At 41.5% G+C, this 20,104-nt stretch overlaps 1 protein-coding gene across 1 annotated transcript in view; it reads right to left on the bottom strand.

The window, feature by feature from the left end:
• The window catches only part of LAMB4 (laminin subunit beta 4), a 121,975-nt gene that overhangs the window by 28,234 nt on the left and 73,637 nt on the right, over window positions 1-20,104 (bottom strand). The window contains 7 exon segments of the mRNA XM_047753933.1: window positions 1,894-2,055; window positions 2,675-2,910; window positions 7,305-7,367; window positions 7,370-7,461; window positions 11,336-11,711; window positions 15,010-15,106; window positions 19,543-19,763. Coding sequence (XP_047609889.1) covers window positions 1,894-2,055; window positions 2,675-2,910; window positions 7,305-7,367; window positions 7,370-7,461; window positions 11,336-11,711; window positions 15,010-15,106; window positions 19,543-19,763 — 1,247 coding nt within the window.

Here is a 20,104-nt window from a genome sequence, read left to right on the forward strand (position 1 = left end):
TTTTCCCTTCTAATCAAGAGGAAAATAGCATACCATTTTATCAACATGACAACCTCCATCCTTCGCCAGTTCTCCATTTATGTGCTGATGAAGCCAGATTCTGCTAATATATACTGCAGGGGTTATCTTAAAAAATTAACAGTTTGGAATTGGTGGGGCGATATAACAGTTTAAAATTACATTAAACGTTAAGGATTGTTTTAACCACAGGGACGCAAAACCTGGGTGTGCATTTGTTCAGTGCTGTCTCTCCCAGCATCTACATAAATGCCCAGCATGCAGTAGGTACTCAATGAATATTTGTTAAAGCAATGAAAAATAACATCTAAGTGAAAAACTAGGTAGCAATACATAATTACGACTATGTAAATAAAACTGTTCAACATTTAGTCTATGTAGGAATGTTCTCCAGCGTGACTATAATCAGAGGCTTGCTCCTTAATCTAAATTGGAACTCGGATGTAGGTCCAGCTGGGCTACACGGACCCGAGGATTACGGAACAAATCATGTGCGCATGTGCACAAGTGTGTCTCTTAACTGTATTTCTCACCCCATTCTCAAGGCTGGCTCTCTATCCTCTGTCAAGTCTGAGACCTTGATGTCCTTGCATACATTTCCTTTTTGTTCGGGAGTTGGTTTCCATTGCTTGCAATCAAGAATCTGACTGATACAATATTTACCTTATATTGGTAAAAAAATTTTCAGTTCTTTAAGAGCTATTTCTTCTTCATCAAAGGCTCTATATATATTGTCGAAAAAAAAGTGCAAACTGGGGGGAAGATCATTATCTTGTTTTCAAGATGAATCTGATGTATTCACAGGGCACCTTACATTGTATTCATCGTTTCAAGGTGGCTATATTGGATTCACCAACAAAATTAAAGAAAACTAGAGAATTAAAAATTGTACCTATTTATTAATATGACTAGAAAAGTAAATGAAATCATTTAAAATTATTAGAGATTTCAGTATCAGGCACTTAAACAGTAAAACAATTTTATCATATCTATCACCATAGAAAGGAGTTCAAGGCATTTAGGGTGTATTCCCATTAAAATATTTTCTAATATTTAAGGCTCACATTAAAGCTTGTCTCTTTAGTGGACTTTCAGATATGCCCTTGAACTTGTAAAAAATTATTCTTTGAGAGCTCTATATTTTTCAAAGCTTCAAGGCTAGAAGTTTATACATGTCTATGCAGTGTTTAAAGGAAACATATCTTCACAAGCCTATGTATGTCCTATAAACATATACTTTGAGGTTTTTCTCTTCGTTCTTTCTCTCTTTGGAAACACACACACCCACACACCCCCACTACATATAGCATATGTAGTGGGTGTGTGTGGGTATGTGTGTCTGTGTGTGCGTATATATATATATGTACGCACACATATACCACTTATATGTATTATAGTGTATATATGTATATTTTGTGTATACACATAAAATATGCACACACATGTATATATGAGTATATGTGATACATATGAGAAAATACGTCAATATTCACATCTACTTCTAAATCACCATTTATAGCCACAACTATATTTTTATTCTACATTTCTAGGTATAAGAACACCTAACATCTAGACTATATCCGTTCACTTAGAAGCTAAATGGAAGTTTTAAAAATTTCAAATAGGTTTTTTTTTTTCTTCACCTGCGGCATATGGAGGTTCCCAGCCTAGGGGTCTAATAGGACCTGCAGCCACTGGCCTATACCACAGCCACAGCAACACCTGATCCTTAACCACTCAGCGAGGCTAGGGATGGAACCTTCATCCTCATGGATACTAGTTGATTCATTTCCGCTGAGCCATGGCGGGAACTCCAATGGTTTGTTTTTCTATTTCTATAACTTTACAAATGACGTCAGAGAAAACATCATTTACCTGATTCTTCAACCCTTGGACCTGGTTGTTCAAATTGTGCATCACAGACTCTGCTTCCTGAGCTTTCTGGAAGTCGTTCCTCGAGAGGGTCAGGGAGCCGCGGCAGCTCAGGGCAACACAGGGCAAGTGCCCACACGGTGTGAGCCCTCGTTCTCCACACACCTGAGGGGAGAAAGGATTTATGTTAAAAAGCAACTTGATGGCAGAGTGGGTTTTTGTTTGTTTCTTTGCTTAACACCATCCAGGCTCACTGAGGCAAGGCTCTGCTCTAATAGTATGTATATGTATGTTCATGCTTAGTACATGGATGTGACCCATTAAATATCTCCTAGGTAACTGAATAAATATCTAATTTATATGTTATCAGCATTTGTGCCAATCGATGTCATTTTTACACTCACAGCTTGGGGGGAAAAGAGTCAAACACCTAGCATTCCTATGTTTATTTCATTTAAAAAAAAATGAGAATTACCTTTTACTTATCATGAGGCAGGAGGGGTAAATGTCCACAATCTTTACATTTTGGAAACAGTAGATAATATAAAGTAATAAAATCAAGCCACGATCCTTACTCTTTGATGTTTCTCAAACGACTTAAGAAATAAAAATAAAATATAAATATATTTACATTATTTATGTTCTATAATAGAGCATAGAGAGAGTACATATATTTATAAAATGTAAATAAAAAAGAAATAAAATGTGAAACAGGGAAATACAAGAGGTCTATAGATCAAGCAGAAACCACCAACACGTTAACTGTACTGTGATGAATATGTACCTTTTCCTTCAATATTTGAATATCGGGTATCTTGATCTGCTTTAATTTTTCTAGTGTCGAGTTTCCTTTCGAGGTTAGTGTATCCAAGGTGGTAAGGAAGTCATTCCTGGTTTTTTCAGAGTGACGTGTCATGGTTGTTGTGTCATTAGTTTTTCTTTCAGCAGATAAAGATCTCTCATAATACGGCTTGATGCTCTCTGAGGAATCGACGTCAACACAAAGTGAGATCAGACACGCTTTGTGGAAAAAAAAAAATGAAATGATACACAGCTGTCAAGATCGTCATTCCTCAATTTGACTATGCTGACTCGGTCCCTATAATCAATACAAAAATTCAATATTCTCTCCCTTGAACTTGTACTTCATGGGGAAGGGTCAGAGGTCGTGTTGTAGACACAGACTATAGAGCTCTGAGACTGAAGTCTGCAGATGTGGATTTGAACGCTGGCTTCTCCTTTTATGGTCTGGGTATATCTTTGAGCAAATTCATTAGTCTCTTAGATTGTGTTTCCTTTATCTGCAAAGTGATGATGATAATTTGTGAAGATTAACTGAGATAATATTAAAAAAAACACTCTGTGAAACAATCCGGAATATTAATTTTGACTACCCAGATGAACCCTAAAATGATGAATCAGCTAAGCTTACCTCACTCTATAGAGCAGGAGTCGACAAGCTCATTCTGCAAAAGGCCAGAGTATAAATGCTTTAGCCATCACACTGCTGTCACCACCACTCAACTCTGCATTGAAGAGTGACAGCAGCCACAGACAGCATGTAAATAAATAGATGAGGCTGTCTCCTAATGAGGCTTTATTTACAGAAATCCTATCCTTTGGGTAGGATTGGGTGGTAGACTACAGTTTGCTGACCTCTGATGTCGAGGCTGATGACAAGCTAAGTCCCTTCTTTGCTTTTTTCCTTTCTCTCCCTCCCTCTCTCCCCTCTGTCTCTCTTTCCTCCCTCCCTCCACCCTTTCTTTCTTTGTTTCTTTTTCTTTCTCTTCCTTTCCTTCCTTCCCTCCTCCCCCTTCCTCCCTCTTTCTTCCTTCCTTCCTCCCTCCCTTTCTTTCTTTCATTCATTCTGTCTGTCTGTCTGTCATGTCTGGAGGAGGCAGAAGTTCCTGGGCCAAAGATGGAGTCCGCACTACAGCAGCAACCTGAGCCACGGCAGTGACAATGCTGCATCCTTAACCTGTTGAGCCACCAGGGAACTCCAACAGCTGAGTGCTTCTCTATGCCTGTACTTCCACTCAATTCTCATCCCCAGTTTTCACAAAACACCAGGAGGTGTACGTCAGCACAACCACCCACATATTGCAAGTGGGAAAACAAGGCTCTGATGGTAGGAAGCGCCCAGTGATATGAAGAGATGAAGTGAATATTTGAAGCCAGGTAGTTTGAGTCTGGAGCCCGTTTGCTTAAACACTTCTTTATATTTTCTATATTTTAATGAAAATGTAGAAAATATATTCATGAAAATAATATGGGATGCTTTAATGTAAACGATAATAGAGTAGGGCCTTAAATGATTTAAGGGTCCTAATATTAACTCCTACTTAACCATAATCCAGGCATGACAACCACACTTTATCTTTTAAACATTCCTGGTTTTTATACTAACATACTCTTAATATACCATGATTTCATTTATCACATACCACCCCTAAAACCAACCAACCAACCAACGAACAAGCCGCATTTCTACTGCTTGGAATGATTTTCTGCCTTTATTTATCTGGCAAATTTATCTCTACTCTGTGAAGCCTATCCTAATAAATCCAGGAAGAATGCTGTTCTGCTCCCGTAGCAGCTTGAAGATGCTTTGATAGAGTCTTTTCTTGTTTGGGGTTGTTTATATGCCTGACTTCCCCACAAGATTAGAGCGACTAAGGGCAAGGACTTGCTGTGTTTACTCCCTGTCTCTGCTGCCCAGCACAGTGTCAGGCATTGAGAAAAAGCCCAGTTTAACTGCTGTTGGACTGCGAGTTTGAGCGGATTAGCATGGAAACAGTTTTGCTTTTTTTCTACCTGGCTTAGGTGACTGCTAATGGATTTTCAGTTCTTTCATTAGCCACCTTCTTCCAGATGAGGAATCCGAGCAAATGCCTTGCTCTTTACGTAACACTTACTGAGCACTGTTAACAGTGATTTCATTCAATGTAGCCCTTTCATTAGAGTCATATTTGCCATCTCTTCTTTTCTCTTTTGGTTCAAGATCAGATGCCAAAAAAGGAACATAGACGTAGGATAAGGAAAAGCAGGCACAGAGTTCCCACTGTGGTTTAGGGGGTTAAGGACCCAACTAGTATCCACGAAAATGTGGGTTGGATCCTTGGCCTCACTCAGTGGCTTAAGGATCCAGTGATGCCACAAGCTACAGCACAGGTCACAGATGCGAAGCCGATCCCACATTGCTATGGCTGTGTTGTAGGCTGGCAGGTGCAGTTCCAAATTGACCCCTAGCCTGGGAACCTCTATACGCCACAGGTGTGGCCCTAAAAAGAAAAAAATAAAATAAAAAGGGAAAAGCAGACAGTATTTTTGTCTTGAGATGGGTTTCATGTATATTTTCCCTTTACCTCCCAACTAGACCGGTTAGGCGTAAATAAATTCAGTGCTGCTTCTCCTGGTAGTAACAAGCTGTCTGGCCATTTCCAAACATAACAAACGTAACAAGGAGCTCATGGGAGATCAGCAGATGAGCTAATTCAAATTTTGCTTTAAAGTTCAATTCTCCTCCAAGGTGATCTTCGCTTTGGCTTGGCTCCCATTCATTTTTAAGAGCTATGCAATATAAACAATGGGCTTCTAGTAAGTTACATGTCTCCAGGTGCCTACAAAGTTCTTATGAGAAATATCTGTTTAAGTTCTTTCTGCCTCATATTCTTTTGCATTTATGGATGCTGGAAGTGGAGTGGCTTATACTCAGGAAGGCATGGAAACGTATCTCTCTCATTTCCATATGGCCATATTAGAATTTCCAGGCTGCTGATTACATGAGACCTTTGTATGGTTCAACATTAGAATGTTTTGGGTTTTACAAGGCAACAGAAATAAAATAAAAAATAAACAAATGGCACCTAATCAAACCTCCACACAGTTTCTTCCTTCTTTTGCACATCAAACGAAACCATAAACCAAACTAAAAGTAACCTATAGGATGGGAGAAAATATTTCTAAATGATGCGACCAAAAAGGGCTTAATCTCCAAAATATACAAACACTTCATACAACTTAATGATAAAAAATAAATAAACAAGGAGATCCTGCTGAATAGCATTGAGAACTTTGTCTAGATACTCATGTTGCAACAGAACAAAGGATGGGGAAAAAATGTAATTGTAATGTATATATGTAAGGATAACTTGATCCCCTTGCTGTACAGTGGGAAAATAAAAATAAATAAATAAATAAATAAATAAACAACTCATTCGAAAAATGGGCCCAAAACCTAAACAGACATTTCTTCAAAGAAGGTTTATAGCATCTCATGAAAAGATGCTCAACACCAGTAATTATTAAAGAAATGCAAATCAAAAGTACAATGGGGTACAACTTCACACCAGTCCGAACGGTCATCATCAAAAAGTCTACAATAATAAATGCCAGAGAGAGTGTGGAGAAGAGGGAACCTTCCTACACTGTTGGTGGGAATGTAAGTTGATGCAGCCACTATGGGAAACAGTATGGAGGCTCCTCAGAAAACTAAAAATAGAATTACCATATAATCCAGCAATTATACTCCTGGGCATATAGCTGGACAAAACTATAATTCAAAAAGATATGTGTACCTTTATTTTCATAGCAGCACTATTAACAACAGCCAAGACATGGAAGCAACATAAATGTCCATTGACAGATCAATGGATGAAGAAGATGGAGTACATATATGCAATGGAATATCATTCAGCCATAAAAAAGAATGAAATAATGCCATTTGTAGCAACATGGATGCAACTAGAAATTATCATACTAAGTGAAGTAAGAAAGAAAAAGACAAATACCATCTGATATCATTTATACATGGAATCTAAAATATGACACAAATGAACTTATCTATGAGACAGAAACAGACACAGAGAACAAACTCGTGGTTGCCAAGGAGGAGGGGATTGGGGGAGGGATGGATTGAAGGGTTAGGGTTAGCAGATGGAAGCTAATGTATACATATAACGGATAAACAACAAGGCTTTACTATATAGTACAGGGAACAATATTCAATATCCTGTGATAAAGCATAATGGAAAGGAATATTAAAAAAAGAACGGTGTGTGTGTGTGTGTGTATGACTGAACCACTTTACCATACAGCAGAAATTAACATTGTAAATCAACTATACTTCAATAAAAATAAATGAAAAAATTTTAAAAAGAACACTTTGGGTTTTGGTGTTCGTTTAGTATCAGACATTGTTAGTGTGATTTTGAACAAATGCTATCCAGGCTCTCCGATGTTTAAAAAGTTGAAATAGTCATGCACAAATAATACTTTTAATGGGTGTGCTTTGATCTTGTAAAGTGCTCAGGTGCTGAGGCAATAAGCACAGGGTGACTCACTAATGGAATGCGCTATGGATTTCATCAACTTCTGTCCAGAAACAGATAGTTGAGGTACATTTTCTCTCTTACCCATGATGCTTGCATTCCGGGCATTGGAGTGCAAATCAATTTCTTCCTGAAGATCTTCAAGAGGTCTGCTTCATTACTCACTCTTACTGCTCTTTCTTTCAGATCTTGAAATTCATACACTGTTTTCAGCTGCTCGTTTAGCTGCATGATTTGTTTCCTTTGGGGAAAATGAGAGTAAATGCAGCGAAGCTTGTATTACATTTGACAGACGGGTAAAAAAAAAAAAAAAACCCAACAAACACGTAAAGAAATTGCCCTCATTATCAGGAATCCTCATACTTAAGACGGATTTTCCCCCTAATTTTTCATGTGATAGTTCACAATTCTGTTTATGGCTCCTCTCTTTCTTGTTAATTCGGCTTCCTAGAATATCTCAGCACTTATTTAAAATATGATCAGCATACAGGCTCCAGTAGAATAAAGGATTTTGAATCTTTCCATTCAACTGTTTATACTGTCTCCTTTTGCTTTGGGTTTTGAAAACACGTATTTAGATGTGGCTTATTTAAATCAGTCTACAAGGGAGTTCCTGTTGTTGTTCAGCAGGTTAAGAATCTGGCCAACATCCATGAGGTTGCGGGTTCGATCCTTGGCCTTGCTCAGTGGGTTAAGGATAGTGTCACAAGCTGTGATGTAGGTCACAGATGTGGCTCGGATCTCACGTTGCTATGGATGTGGTATAGCCTAAGCTGTAGCTCGGATTTGACCTCTAGCCTGAGAAATTCCATATGCTGTAGGGACGGCTCTAAAAAAGTAAAAAAAATAAAAATCAGTCTATGAGACCCAACCTATATTAGACTTTTAACACAGACTCTCTCACTCAGGCAAGGGTAAAATCAGTTCTTCCTTTCAGTGCCACTTCTGTACAGGGTCTTAACTCTGAATTTCTACAAGTGACAGGAAGCTTCCTTGTTGGCAAGTGTACTTCTGGGTGGGTTCTTTTTCCATCACCTTCTCTGATGGTGCCACCTTTGTCCCACTTCAGTTGGCTGGGTTCGGCACACACAGTTGGTGCAGGTGAATAATTGGTAAATCCCTCACGATGGGGGAAGTTGGGTGCAAATCTTGAAAAGCACAGTCCAGGGAAGTTACAACACAAATTTATGGGACTAATGTATCTTGGCACAAGCGCAAAGCATTAACTCATGCTTCCTAGCATTTTCTGCTCTAACTCTCCCTTCTAATCTACATACTTTTCCTTCAGGCTCCAACGGTCAGGACTATAATTCTTCAGGCCAATAATAATAATAATAATAGTAATTACTATTATTATAATTGGTACTCCTCAGGCACTTGCTTTGTGCCAGACACCATACTAAGTGGCTTGTCTTGAGTAATTGTCAGAAGAATCCTGTGAAAGAGAGAATTTATCCCTCTTTTTGATGAAGTTTGGAGAAGTTATACAACTTGCCTGAGGCCACACAGAAGTGGATTTGAATCACAGCAGTCTGACTTTTGAATCTATGCTCTTGACATCCTGGGTTCTCTGTCTTCCTCTCCCCTTTGATTTGTAATTGACCCAGCAAATACTTATTATTTAACTAAACCAAGCCTAGAGAATATAAGCACAGAGAAGGCAGCTGTCCCCAGGGGTCCCTCAGTGAGGCCGTGGCAGATAAGCCACCAAGATGTGGGAAGATAGAGAAGGAAACACATCCCTTCTCCAAGGAGGTCAGTGAAGGCTTCAGAGAGAGGGTGGGGTCTGGGTGTCTCTAACAGAAGAATAGCAGTTCAGCAGGTGGACCAGGAGGGGGCAGGCTTTCCCCATCACTTCAGGCCTGGCCCTGGGAATCTTGCTCCTCCTGCTTTCTTCTCTCTGGTTCTACTACCAACACTTGCAGTCTCCTTGTCTAGAACACTCACTGTGGACTGGCTCGTTCTGCTTGCTCAGTTCAACTTTGCCATTTTCTATAGCCACACACCAGTGGTCCAGGGACCAAAGCTCATTTACTCTCAGATGTGTTGCTTTGACTTATACAGAGCTTTTTAAAAGTGCTTTTGGATTAACTGCCTGCATTTTATTTATTTATTTATATTTTTTATTTTTATTTTTTCATCTTTTTGTCTCTTTAGGCCTGCACCCCTGGCATAAGGAGCTTCCCAGGCTATGGGTCCAATTGGCACTGTAGCTGCCAGCCTATGCCACAGCCACAGCAATGTGGGATCTGAGCCATGTCTGTGACCTACACCATGGCTCATGGCAATACCAGATCCTTAACCCACTGAGCAAGGCCAGGGATCGAACCTGCATCCTCATGGATAATAGTCAGATTCGTTTCTGCTGAGCCACGACGGGAACTCCAGCTGCCTATGTTTTAAAGAGAGGACAGTTTCATAAAAATCTAGTTGTCTGACAGCACTTAAAAAGTGAGGGGTCTGCGAACTCAGGGCCCCATTCCTGCAGGGTCATGATCCTTACCAGTGTATAGGAGTGCCTGCTCTCAACTGTCAGCTGGACTTGGCCACATGACCTTGCTGAGCCCGATAGCTATGCTTGTGATGCAGGTGGTCCTTCCTCTGAACTATCCAGGTGAGCTGTATAATCTTCCTTGTGTAACTTTTAAGCAATTACCATATACTTCTGAGATTTTTGCCTGTTGATAACGCATGGACTGATATTTACACTTGCGTTCTATGTAACATAAATCTCTGTGGCTTCAACTATGCCTTAATCCAGAAGATTTTTATGGAGGATGGGGGATATTTTTACTATAGAACTATAGTCTTTTTGGTGTCTCAGTAGTCTGTGTGCTCCTAGAAGGGTGTTAACTATACTCAACTCATCCTCATTTTGCCCAGAGCAGGTCAACAAACTTTTTCTGTAAAGGGCCAGAGGGTAAATATTTTAGGCCTGGGGGGCCCACATCCCTGTCACAACTGCTCAGCTTTATCATTGTTGAGGGACAACAGCCACAGATGATATGTAAATAATGGGCGTGGCTGTGCTGCAACAAATCTTGATTGACAAAAAATGTAGTGGGTCAGATCTCCCCTGTGGGCCATGGTTTGCTGACTCCTGGCCCAAGCAATCAACATAATCTCCAGAAATGTTTGATGCAAAGAAGAATTCAATAATATACAATAAAAATGATATTGCTTTTTGAAAGAATTATCTTACTCATTATGTGATTCACAGCAATGCATGGACTTGTAAACAACAAAAGGATTTGGGAACATTTAGCAAATTTCCCTAAGCATACGCTTGAAAAAAAAAATTTTTTTTTAATGGCCATACCGGAGGCATGTGGCAGTTCTCTAGGCCAGGGGTCAAATTGGAGCTGCAGCTGCAGGCCTATACCACAGACATGGCAAGCACATCTGAGCTGCCTCTGTGACCTACACCACAGCTTGCATCAATGCCAGACCCTTAACCCACTGAGCAAGGCCAGGAATCTAACAGCATCCTCACAGATATGTTGGTTTCTTAACCCTATGATCCACAACAGGAACTCCAAATTTTTTCTTTTCTTTTCTTTTCTTTCTTTCTTTTTTTTTTTGTCTTTTTGTCTTTTTAGGGCCGCACCCACGGCCTATGGACATTTCCAGGCTAGGGGTCTAATCAGAGCTGTAGCCCCTGGCTTACGCCACAGCCACAGCAACACAGTATCCGAGCTGAGTCTGCAACCTACACCACAGCTCACAGCAGTGCTGGATCCTTAACCCACTGAGCGAATCCAGGGATCGAACCCACAACCTCATGGTTCCTAGTTGGATTCATTTCTGCTGCGCCACGACGAGAACTCCCCCCCAAATTTTCTTTGATTAGAGACCTCCCTAATTCCAATTTTGTGTGTTTCAGCTCTGTTGGATTGGGCTTCCCAATTAATTGCCTTTTTGTTATAATCAATGGCATCTGGAAAAATCACACATAATCCTGACTAGGTATGATCCCCAGTCTAGATATTAACTGAACAACGATCACCTTCCTAATGCTGGCAAAGACATGTTTCTAAGTTGAAGGCTGTTAAAGCCCTTTAGGAGTTAAGGTAAATCAGGAACTTGGCTATCCATTACTTATGTGCAAATCTTACCGAACAGAGGCATGATAATCCTTGACTTTTAAGAATTCCCCAGATGAGAAAACAGGATGTCTCCAAATCCTTTCTATTTTAGACATGTTCTCTCTGAGGCCTTTGAAGTTGGCCTCACAGACAGGCAAGGTCTCTCTTTTATCTCCCAGGTTAGCAGCCAGCCTAATTAACCCTTGCACTGCTTCGGAGAGGGAAGAAACGGTGTGGTCCCACTGATCAAAGCACGAGTGACATCGAAGGCAAGCAGGGAATTCCTGGCCATGATCCCGGGCGCAGCGATCACATCGCGGGAAGCTGACACCCTCTCGGCAGCGGCACATGTCTGTGTCCTGGTCACAGACAGGCTTCTGGGAACCTTCCCTGTCACAGTCCCATGCTGAAAAGGGACAGAAGGAGCAGAGAATGTCAGTCACCTGGCCTGTGGCTCATGTCCAGCTCAAGAATAAAGTTCTTTCCTCTACTGAGAATCTTCCCAACTTTCATTTGAAAAGTGAACATATGAAACTAGTATAAGACTATTACATTTAGAATAGATAAGCAATGAGGTCCTATTGTACAGCACAGGGAACGATAGCCAGTCTTTTGGGATAGAACATAATGGAAGATAATATAAGCAAAAAATGTATATATATATATGTATGGCTGGGTCACTATGCTATACCACAGAAACTGGCACAACACTGTAAATAAATTCTTTTTTAATAAGAAAAATTAATATAAAAGGTGGTGGGGGGAGGAGTTTAGGCAGTTTAGGGAGTTCCCTGGTGGTCTAGTGGTTAGGACTTCATGCTTTCACAGCTGTGGCATGGCTTTGATGCCTGGTCTGGGAACTGAGATCTCACATCAAGCTGCTACATAGCCTAAACTAGACCAAACTAAACTATAAAATAAAAATAACATAAAAGCAGTAGAACTTTCGAGGTCTGTGCAATGGCCAGTAAAAGACAATATCCTTCTTTTCCTTCAGCTCATAGTTTTTATAGGGACAATACTAGAGTGTCACTTATACTGTGAGGGTAAGTTGTTCACATCTGGGTTCCTTACCTATTTGAGTGATGAATATGGATCTACTGGATGGCATACTTGTAATAGCTGCTAGTGCCCCTCAGGGAGATTCAGGCATGTCACAGATTCTCTAAGAAGGTCCCTGACCACACTTTTTCTTAGTAAAGCCCAGCCTGGGTGTGCTGTCTTCCATTGTATATGGAAAACCATTCTGTTCTCAATAAAAAGGGTTGGGGGGGAGAATTGCTCTTTGGTATTTACCCAAAGGAATTCAAAACAAGCCCACATAAACACCTGCACATGGATGTTCAGAGCAAATTTACTCATAATCGCCAACCTGGAAGTAACCGAGAAGCCCTTGGGTGAATGGATAAATAGACTGGGGCACATCCAGACAATGGAATATTATTCAGCACTAAAAAGAAATGAGTGATAAGCCATAAAAAGACCTGGAGGAACCTTAAATGCTTACTACTCAGTGAAAGAAGCCAGTTTGAAAAGGCTACATATTGGAGTTCCTGCTGTGGGGCAACGGGATCAGTGGCATCTCTGGAGCACTAGGAGGCAGGTTCGATACCCAGCCTGGCACAGTGGGTTAAGGAACTGGTGTTGCCGCAGTGGTGTAGATCTGATCCCTGGTCTGAAAACTCCATATGCCTCAGGGTGGCCAAAAAAAAAAATGTTACAAAGGAAAGAAAAGACTACATATTGTATGATTCCAAACATAGGATATTCTGAAAAGGCAAATTATGGAGACAATAAAAAGATGAGTTATTGCCAGAGGTTCGGGGATGGGTGAGGATGAGGAGGCTGAGCACAGAGGATCTTTAGGGCCATGGAAATACTCTGAATGATATTATAATGATGGATACATGTCAGTGTACATTTGTCCAAACCCATAGAATGGACAACAGCGAGAGTGAGCCCTGAAGTAAACTATGAGCCTCGGTGATTATGATGTGTCAGGTAGGTTCTTCAGTAGTAAGAACACGCACCACTCTTGTGGGGATGTTGATAACAAGGCAGGCCATGCGTGTGTGGGGTCTGGGAGGGTGTGGGCCATCTCTGTACCTTCCTCTCAGTTTTGCTGTGCACCTCAAACTGCTCTAAAAACAGCCTTAAATTCATTTTCTCTTAAAAAAAAAAAAAAAAAAAAACCCTGATGCTACATGCACGTCAAACAAGTAGGTTTTTGATTAAGCCTGAAGGTGGAGGATGGGGAGAGCTATTGAAGTGACTGCAATTCCCAAAAGGTCAGGGAATCCCTAGCCTATGTCACTGGCCTAACTGCAAGGAACAAGGGATGTAAAAATGCACTGGCAGCTTCAGTGAAAATAATGCCAATTACACATAAAAACTGACTAACATATGAGGTTCCTCAAATAGACACCATCTGTCCTGCACATTTGCCTTGGTCCAGAGACCTCAGAAGGAACCCTTGGAGTTGGCCCAGTGCACTTCCCTAGCTGGAGGCCAAGGGCCTTCCCCACCTTACTCCCTGCTTTTCCCCAGGAACACTGGGTGGGTCGGGGGTCGGGGGGGTTGTGTGGCCTGAGCTGACCATTGGCAACATTTTCTCTGCAAAAGATGAAAGCATTTTATAAGATAGGACTATTGAAATACTAGAGGAAGATAGGGATGGAGGCTCCCTAAGACAGATTTTCCAAGAGCCCAAATTCCTCATTTTTAAAGTAGCAATTCCACTTGGAAAATTAAGTATCTGAATGGGACAGAAAAAAAAGGCATTTTTTTTTTTTTAAAGCCATAAGAGCACATTTACAAAAGAATGGAGAGGAGGGAAGAGTTGCTATGTGTGGTTACATAGAGGTGACCACAATGGTAAGCCTATCACATCTACTTCTTTGGAGTGACTGCTTTTGGAAGCTGATTTTTAAACAGAGGTTTAAAAATCCCTCCTAGAACTAACCTAGATTCCAAATCTGCGCTGACCAATATGGTGGCTACTAACGACAGGTAGCTATTTAAATTTAAAGGGATGAAATAAAATAAGCAATTCTTTCCCTCATCTGTGCTCAACAGCTACCCTCAGCTAGCGGCCCCTGCCCTGGACGGCACAAATGGAGAATGTTTCCAACTCTGCAGAAAGACATATTGAATAGCCATGCTCTAAATCCTATAACTAGTGCCAAGACAAGGGATGAAAGACCCTAGAACAAAAACTCCATGAGGTTGGGGGCTTGCTTCATTTTTTTACTTCCTAGAGTATCCAATAGACACTCTATGAATATTTTTAACAAAATGAATCAGGGAATGTGCAACAGGCCCAGTTATGAAAGCCATGTGGGACAAACATCCCCTCTGCTGGCTTCCTATGATTCATCTCCCAGCCTGTACCTTAATCCAGAGTAGCTGTTTTTATCACCATCATTTCCAAATAACATAAAATTGGCTACAAGTGATGATCTCAGAGGTCTGTTCTTTTTTAATGACTTGGAAGCATTTTAGCATAGGCTAGCATTTAATATAATGAAGTTTTAATACAGGAAGAAAAAATCTTTTTCTAGGGCTAAAATATTATTTTTAAAACTAGGATGAACATTTGCAAATTTTCTATCAAATAAAGGAATTTCAAATTCGGCTGGTTCACAGCAAGCCTATGGTAGGACCAGGTTGACTGTACTCACGTTTTTAGAATTACCAGTACTTACCAATGCATCGCCCCAGGGGGTCACCATAATAATTTTCCTCACACTCACTGCAGCATTTCCCACCATAGCCTAGTCTACACGGACACTGGCCTGTAAGCTCTGAGAACAGTCATGGGTGAGAAATTGACAAGCTTTATGATCTAAAAAAATAATGCATTTTAACACAAAACAGTTTCTCCTCCAGTGATTTAGAACATACAGCTGTGCAAAAGCAGAGGCAGGATGATTCCCACGGCCAGCAACCACCCCCGCCCCACATTACTAAGGATGTGTTTTGGCTGAAGGCTCTTGAATATACCACCTGCTTCCAGCTGTTCAGGGACAGGTGGCCCCAAACTGGGAACCATACACAGATGTAAATGAAAACAAAACAAATCATGGGAATGGGAAATGGGCCACATTCTTCTCCTCTACTGTTCTGGGAGTTCTCCCATAACAGACCAAAGACCTGGACGTAATGTTCATCAATTAATTTGGCAAGCAATGTTTCCATTATGGAATGTAAACTGGAGTTTCTCCAAACATCTTTTTTTGTAATTGAAGCTTAGTCAGTTAATGACAATTATTTAACTGTGTTTTGGGGAGAGGGCTGAACTTTCTTCCCTGGATTCTTAACTAGCTTTTCTGAAAACCAAGGAGGTTGGAAGATTAACAGATGAAAAAATTAAGAGCAAATCACTATTGTTATGGTCCTAGATTATACCTGACCAAATCTGTTTACTCAGCAACAATTCCTAAGTAGCCAGATTCATAAAGTGACTGGATCTACCAAGCTTCTACCAATCTTTGGAGCAATCACTGGCTTCTGCTCAATTATAAGGAGTTAAGGGAGCTTGGTACCCCTGAAAACTTCATGTTTCCATATTGTCTTTGACCACTAGGCAATGCTTTCTCATGTTGATGCAGAATCTGCTCCTTGTAACTTGTTCCCATTGTTCTAAGACCAGTCTTAAGGAAATTGCTCAAAATAGGCCACCTCTGAGAGTTCCTGTCATGGCTCAGTGGTAACAAACCTGACTAGTATCCATGAGGACTCAGGTTCGATCTCTGGCCTCCCTCAGTGGGTTAAGGATCCAGCGTTGCTGTGAGCTGTGGTGTAGGTCGCAGATATGGCTCGGATCCCACATTGCTGTGGCTGTGGTGTAGATCAGCAGTATAGCTCAATTTGACCCCTAGCCTGGGAACTTCCATATGCTATGGGTGCAGTCCTAAAAAGACAAACAAACAAACAAAAAAAAACAGGCAGTCTCTGTCTTCCTTCTTACAGGCTGTCTCCCAGCTAGAGGTGGCAATTCTCAACGTGCGTATGCTTCTGTTCTTTAGGCCAACCACCCCCTAAAACTTCATTGCCAAATAGCTTTGTTCTACCCACTATCCTGGCTTGTTTTCCTTTGGACACACACTAGTTTGTCAAGATTGTGTTTAAAATGTGGTACTCAGAAATGACAACATTGCTCCTGGAGCCATCTGGCCAGGACAGAGGACAATGGGACAATGACCACCCTGAAGTTGGCACAGCAATCCCACTATTCCAGCCTGAATGGGTATCCCCTTTTGGCAGCCCAGTCACACCACTGGCTCACTTGAAACATAGTGAAAATCCCCCAACTGTTTTTCACACGATCTGGTGCCAAGTTATTACTCCCACCCTGTATTTATGCAATGGATTTTAAAAACCCAAATGCAAAACTTGACTTTTATCCCATTAACATTCATCTTCTTGTTTCCAGCCAACAAGTCAGCCTATTAGAATATCTTGTCTCTTCTTTCATCCTTTTTTTTTTTTTTTTTTTTTGCCTTTGTGCCATTTCTAGGACCGCTCCCCTGGCATATGGAGGTTCCCAGGCTAGGGGTCGAATCAGAGCTGTAGATGCCGGCCTACACCAGAGCCACAGCCACTCGGGATCCGAGCTGCATTTGCGGCCTACACCACAGCTCACGGCAATGCCAGATCCTTAACCCACTGAGCAAGGCCAGGGATTGAACCTGCAACCTCATGGTTCCTAGTCGGATTCGTTAACCACTGCGCCACGATGGGAACTCCTCTTCTTTCATCTTGATCACATTAATTTATAACTCTATAATATCTGCAAGTTTGATAAGTGTTTTCTCCAACTCCATCTAAACTGTTGATGAAAATACTGGATGGCACGCTTGGATCTGTCAGAAGGCACTAGGGACCACCTTTTGGTTGGCATAGAGTCATTTACGAGTAGTCATTTAAATAGCTGGAAATCCAAATGTCTCTTCCATACTTCAATGAAAGTGCTCCCTGATCATAAAGAGTAAACTTCCCTCATGAAATCCCCTATGGACCAAACAACCACAAACACCCTTGTCATAAGAAGGTCTTTGGCTAAACCTTCTTTAGCATCTGACTCAGCTCGGTAAGCTTCCCTTAGCCTCCATGATGGCCTTTGTCAAGGTCTTTGGCTAAACCTTCTTTAGCATCTGACTCAGCTCGGTAAGCTTCCCTTAGCCTCCATGATGGCCTTTGTCAAGGTCTTTGGCTAAACCTTCTTTAGCATCTGACTCTCAGCTCGGTAAGCTTCCCTTAGCCTCCATGATGGCCAACTGTGGCCTTTGTCAAGTGCTGCTACAAATATGCTTCCCAAAAGGTCTAAGAAGCATGCAATATGGTGATGTCTCGAGCAGCAGAAGTTCCTCACAAAACAGGAAGCCAAGCGGTTATGTAGGGATCTGCCAGGGTGTTTTGTTGGTGGTGGCTGCAGGTGTGAGGAGGAGAGAGGAGCACACAAAATAGGCACCGTCCTCTAGTGGCCAGATCTTGCTTTCTAACATTCTCCTTAAAGAAATGGCTGATTCTAGGACAGGGGAAGGACATATACAAGATGAGCTTGGAGCACCTTTTAAGGCAAAAAGTAAGAAATAACTTTAAAATAACTGAACTCAACAGCATTAGGGTATATCCAAGGCACATAGAAGCCAACGGAAAGAGCTCCCAATGACTAAAGCAGGAACTCGAATAACACAATTGAGGAGTATTGAATTATAACTCAAAGTATCACATAAATATCCTTGAGTCCACTGATATAACAAGTGATTGAATAAGTGAAGAAATGGGGGACAGCAGACAGAACTGCAGTGCAGAAGAATTCCAAGTACTTTATGGAGATACTCTGTCCTCGGAGAGAGAAAGCACAACTCTCCCTGCAGAGTGACTTCCCTTCAAGGGGTACAGACTGGACAGCTGGAAGAGGAGGAATCACTTTGTCCGAGAGCAAACTGACAAACACTTCAGTCAGGTGATCAAGATCCAGGTCAGCAGGGCTAAGTCATGCAAAGTGTGTGTACCTATCATATGATACAATGGGAACAGCATTTTACCTTACTGACGATCTTCTTCTTAAAACCCACAATCCAGAGTTCCCGTCATGGCTCCGTGGTTAACAAATCTGACTAGGAACCACGAGGTTGCGGGTTCGATCCCTGGCCTTGCTCAGTGGGTTAAGGATCCGGCATTGCTGTAAGCTGTGGTGTAGGCCGCAAATGCGGCTCAGATCCCGCATGGCTGTGGCTGTGGTGTAGGCCGGTGGCTATAGCTCCGATTAGACCCCTAGCCGGGGAACCTCCACATGCCGTGGGTGTGGCCCTAAAAAGACAAAAACAAAAACAAAAACCCCCAAAACCCACAGTCCAAGTCTTATCATGAGAAAAACATCAGATAAATTTGAATCTAGGGACATTTTAGAAAATCCTCCTCCAAACTGCGAAGGTCATCAAAAATAAGGAAAGCCTAAGAAGCAGTCACAACCAAGAGGAACCTAAGGAGACATGGTGACTAAACATAAAGTGGCATTCCAGATGAGATCTTGGAATAGAAAAGGGACTCCAGGTTAAAAAAAAAAAAGATAAAGAAAAAAAGTAAAAAAAAAAAAGATAAATATGAATAGATTATGGGCATTATGATAACCAGTTCTGACTTATGATGGATTTCTTGGGGCTTCCCTATGTTTATATGTATGTAACAGTGAAAGAGAAGTTTGTCTGTGTTTCATTGTGTGAATTCTGACTTTCTTAGTCAATAAGAGGTCTGGAGAAAAGCGAAGGAGGCAAAGCTTAATTTAAGACCCTTATACTGTCTGTCTTTTTTTGTCCACTTTAGGGCCATACCTGCAGCATATGGAAGTTTCCAGGCTAGGGGTTGAATCAGAGCAACAGCTGCCAGCCTACACCACAGCCCTAGCAATGCAGATCCAAGCCACATTTGCTACCTATACCACAGCTCACGGCAACAAATCCTTAACCCACTGAGAGAGGCCAGGGGTTGAACCCACATTCTCATGGATACTTGTTGGGTTTGTTACCACTGAACCACAACAAGAACTCCCCTTGTTCTCTTTCTGGGGTGCATTTCATTCCTTGATCAATGCACACTCTATGCCTGTCTATGGCAAATCCTGTCTAAAAACACTAAATAACAGCAGCATGTATAGAAAGCATTCTTTACATATTTAGAAAGCATATCTCCCCATCTCACTCTGACACCATAGGAAGTTGAAAGCCACTTGCCTGGTCGCAGTGGCTACTGCGTGATGTCCGGGGGTCACAATCGCACAGCTGACATCCTTTGCTGGGAACCAGATTCCAGTATCCATCAGCACAACGGTCACAGGCCTAGCCTGTGACGTTGGGCAGACAAGGGCACATGCCAGTGTCAGGGTCGCAGAGGCAAGCTTCCCGATCAGGGGGACACTGCGTGGGACTCACGCCGGCAGGATGACAGGAGCACCCTGGGATCACAGAGCCTTGGAGGTGCCTTCAGATAACACTAGCAGGCACCAATCCTGAAAACTGCTTTCTAGACTTGGAGGTACCATTTTTTTTTAAAAGGCTCAAAGAAGAAACATCTCACAGTAGAACAGAATTTATCAAAGAATCTAAATAGGTTGAACCCATGGAACTGTTTTTGATCTCCCCAAACTGCAGTGTCCTATGGTTCTGACTATTGCCATGTTCCAAGAGCTCATGAGGAGGATGAATGAAAGTCTCACTTTCTCCTCATGCCATTCACCAAAGTTCCAAAGACAGACTGTTTACTACACTGACTTGAGTGAATTAAAGTCATTAAAAT

This window comes from Phacochoerus africanus, chromosome 11 (assembly GCF_016906955.1).
Source record: "Phacochoerus africanus isolate WHEZ1 chromosome 11, ROS_Pafr_v1, whole genome shotgun sequence".
NCBI lineage: Eukaryota > Metazoa > Chordata > Mammalia > Artiodactyla > Suidae > Phacochoerus > Phacochoerus africanus.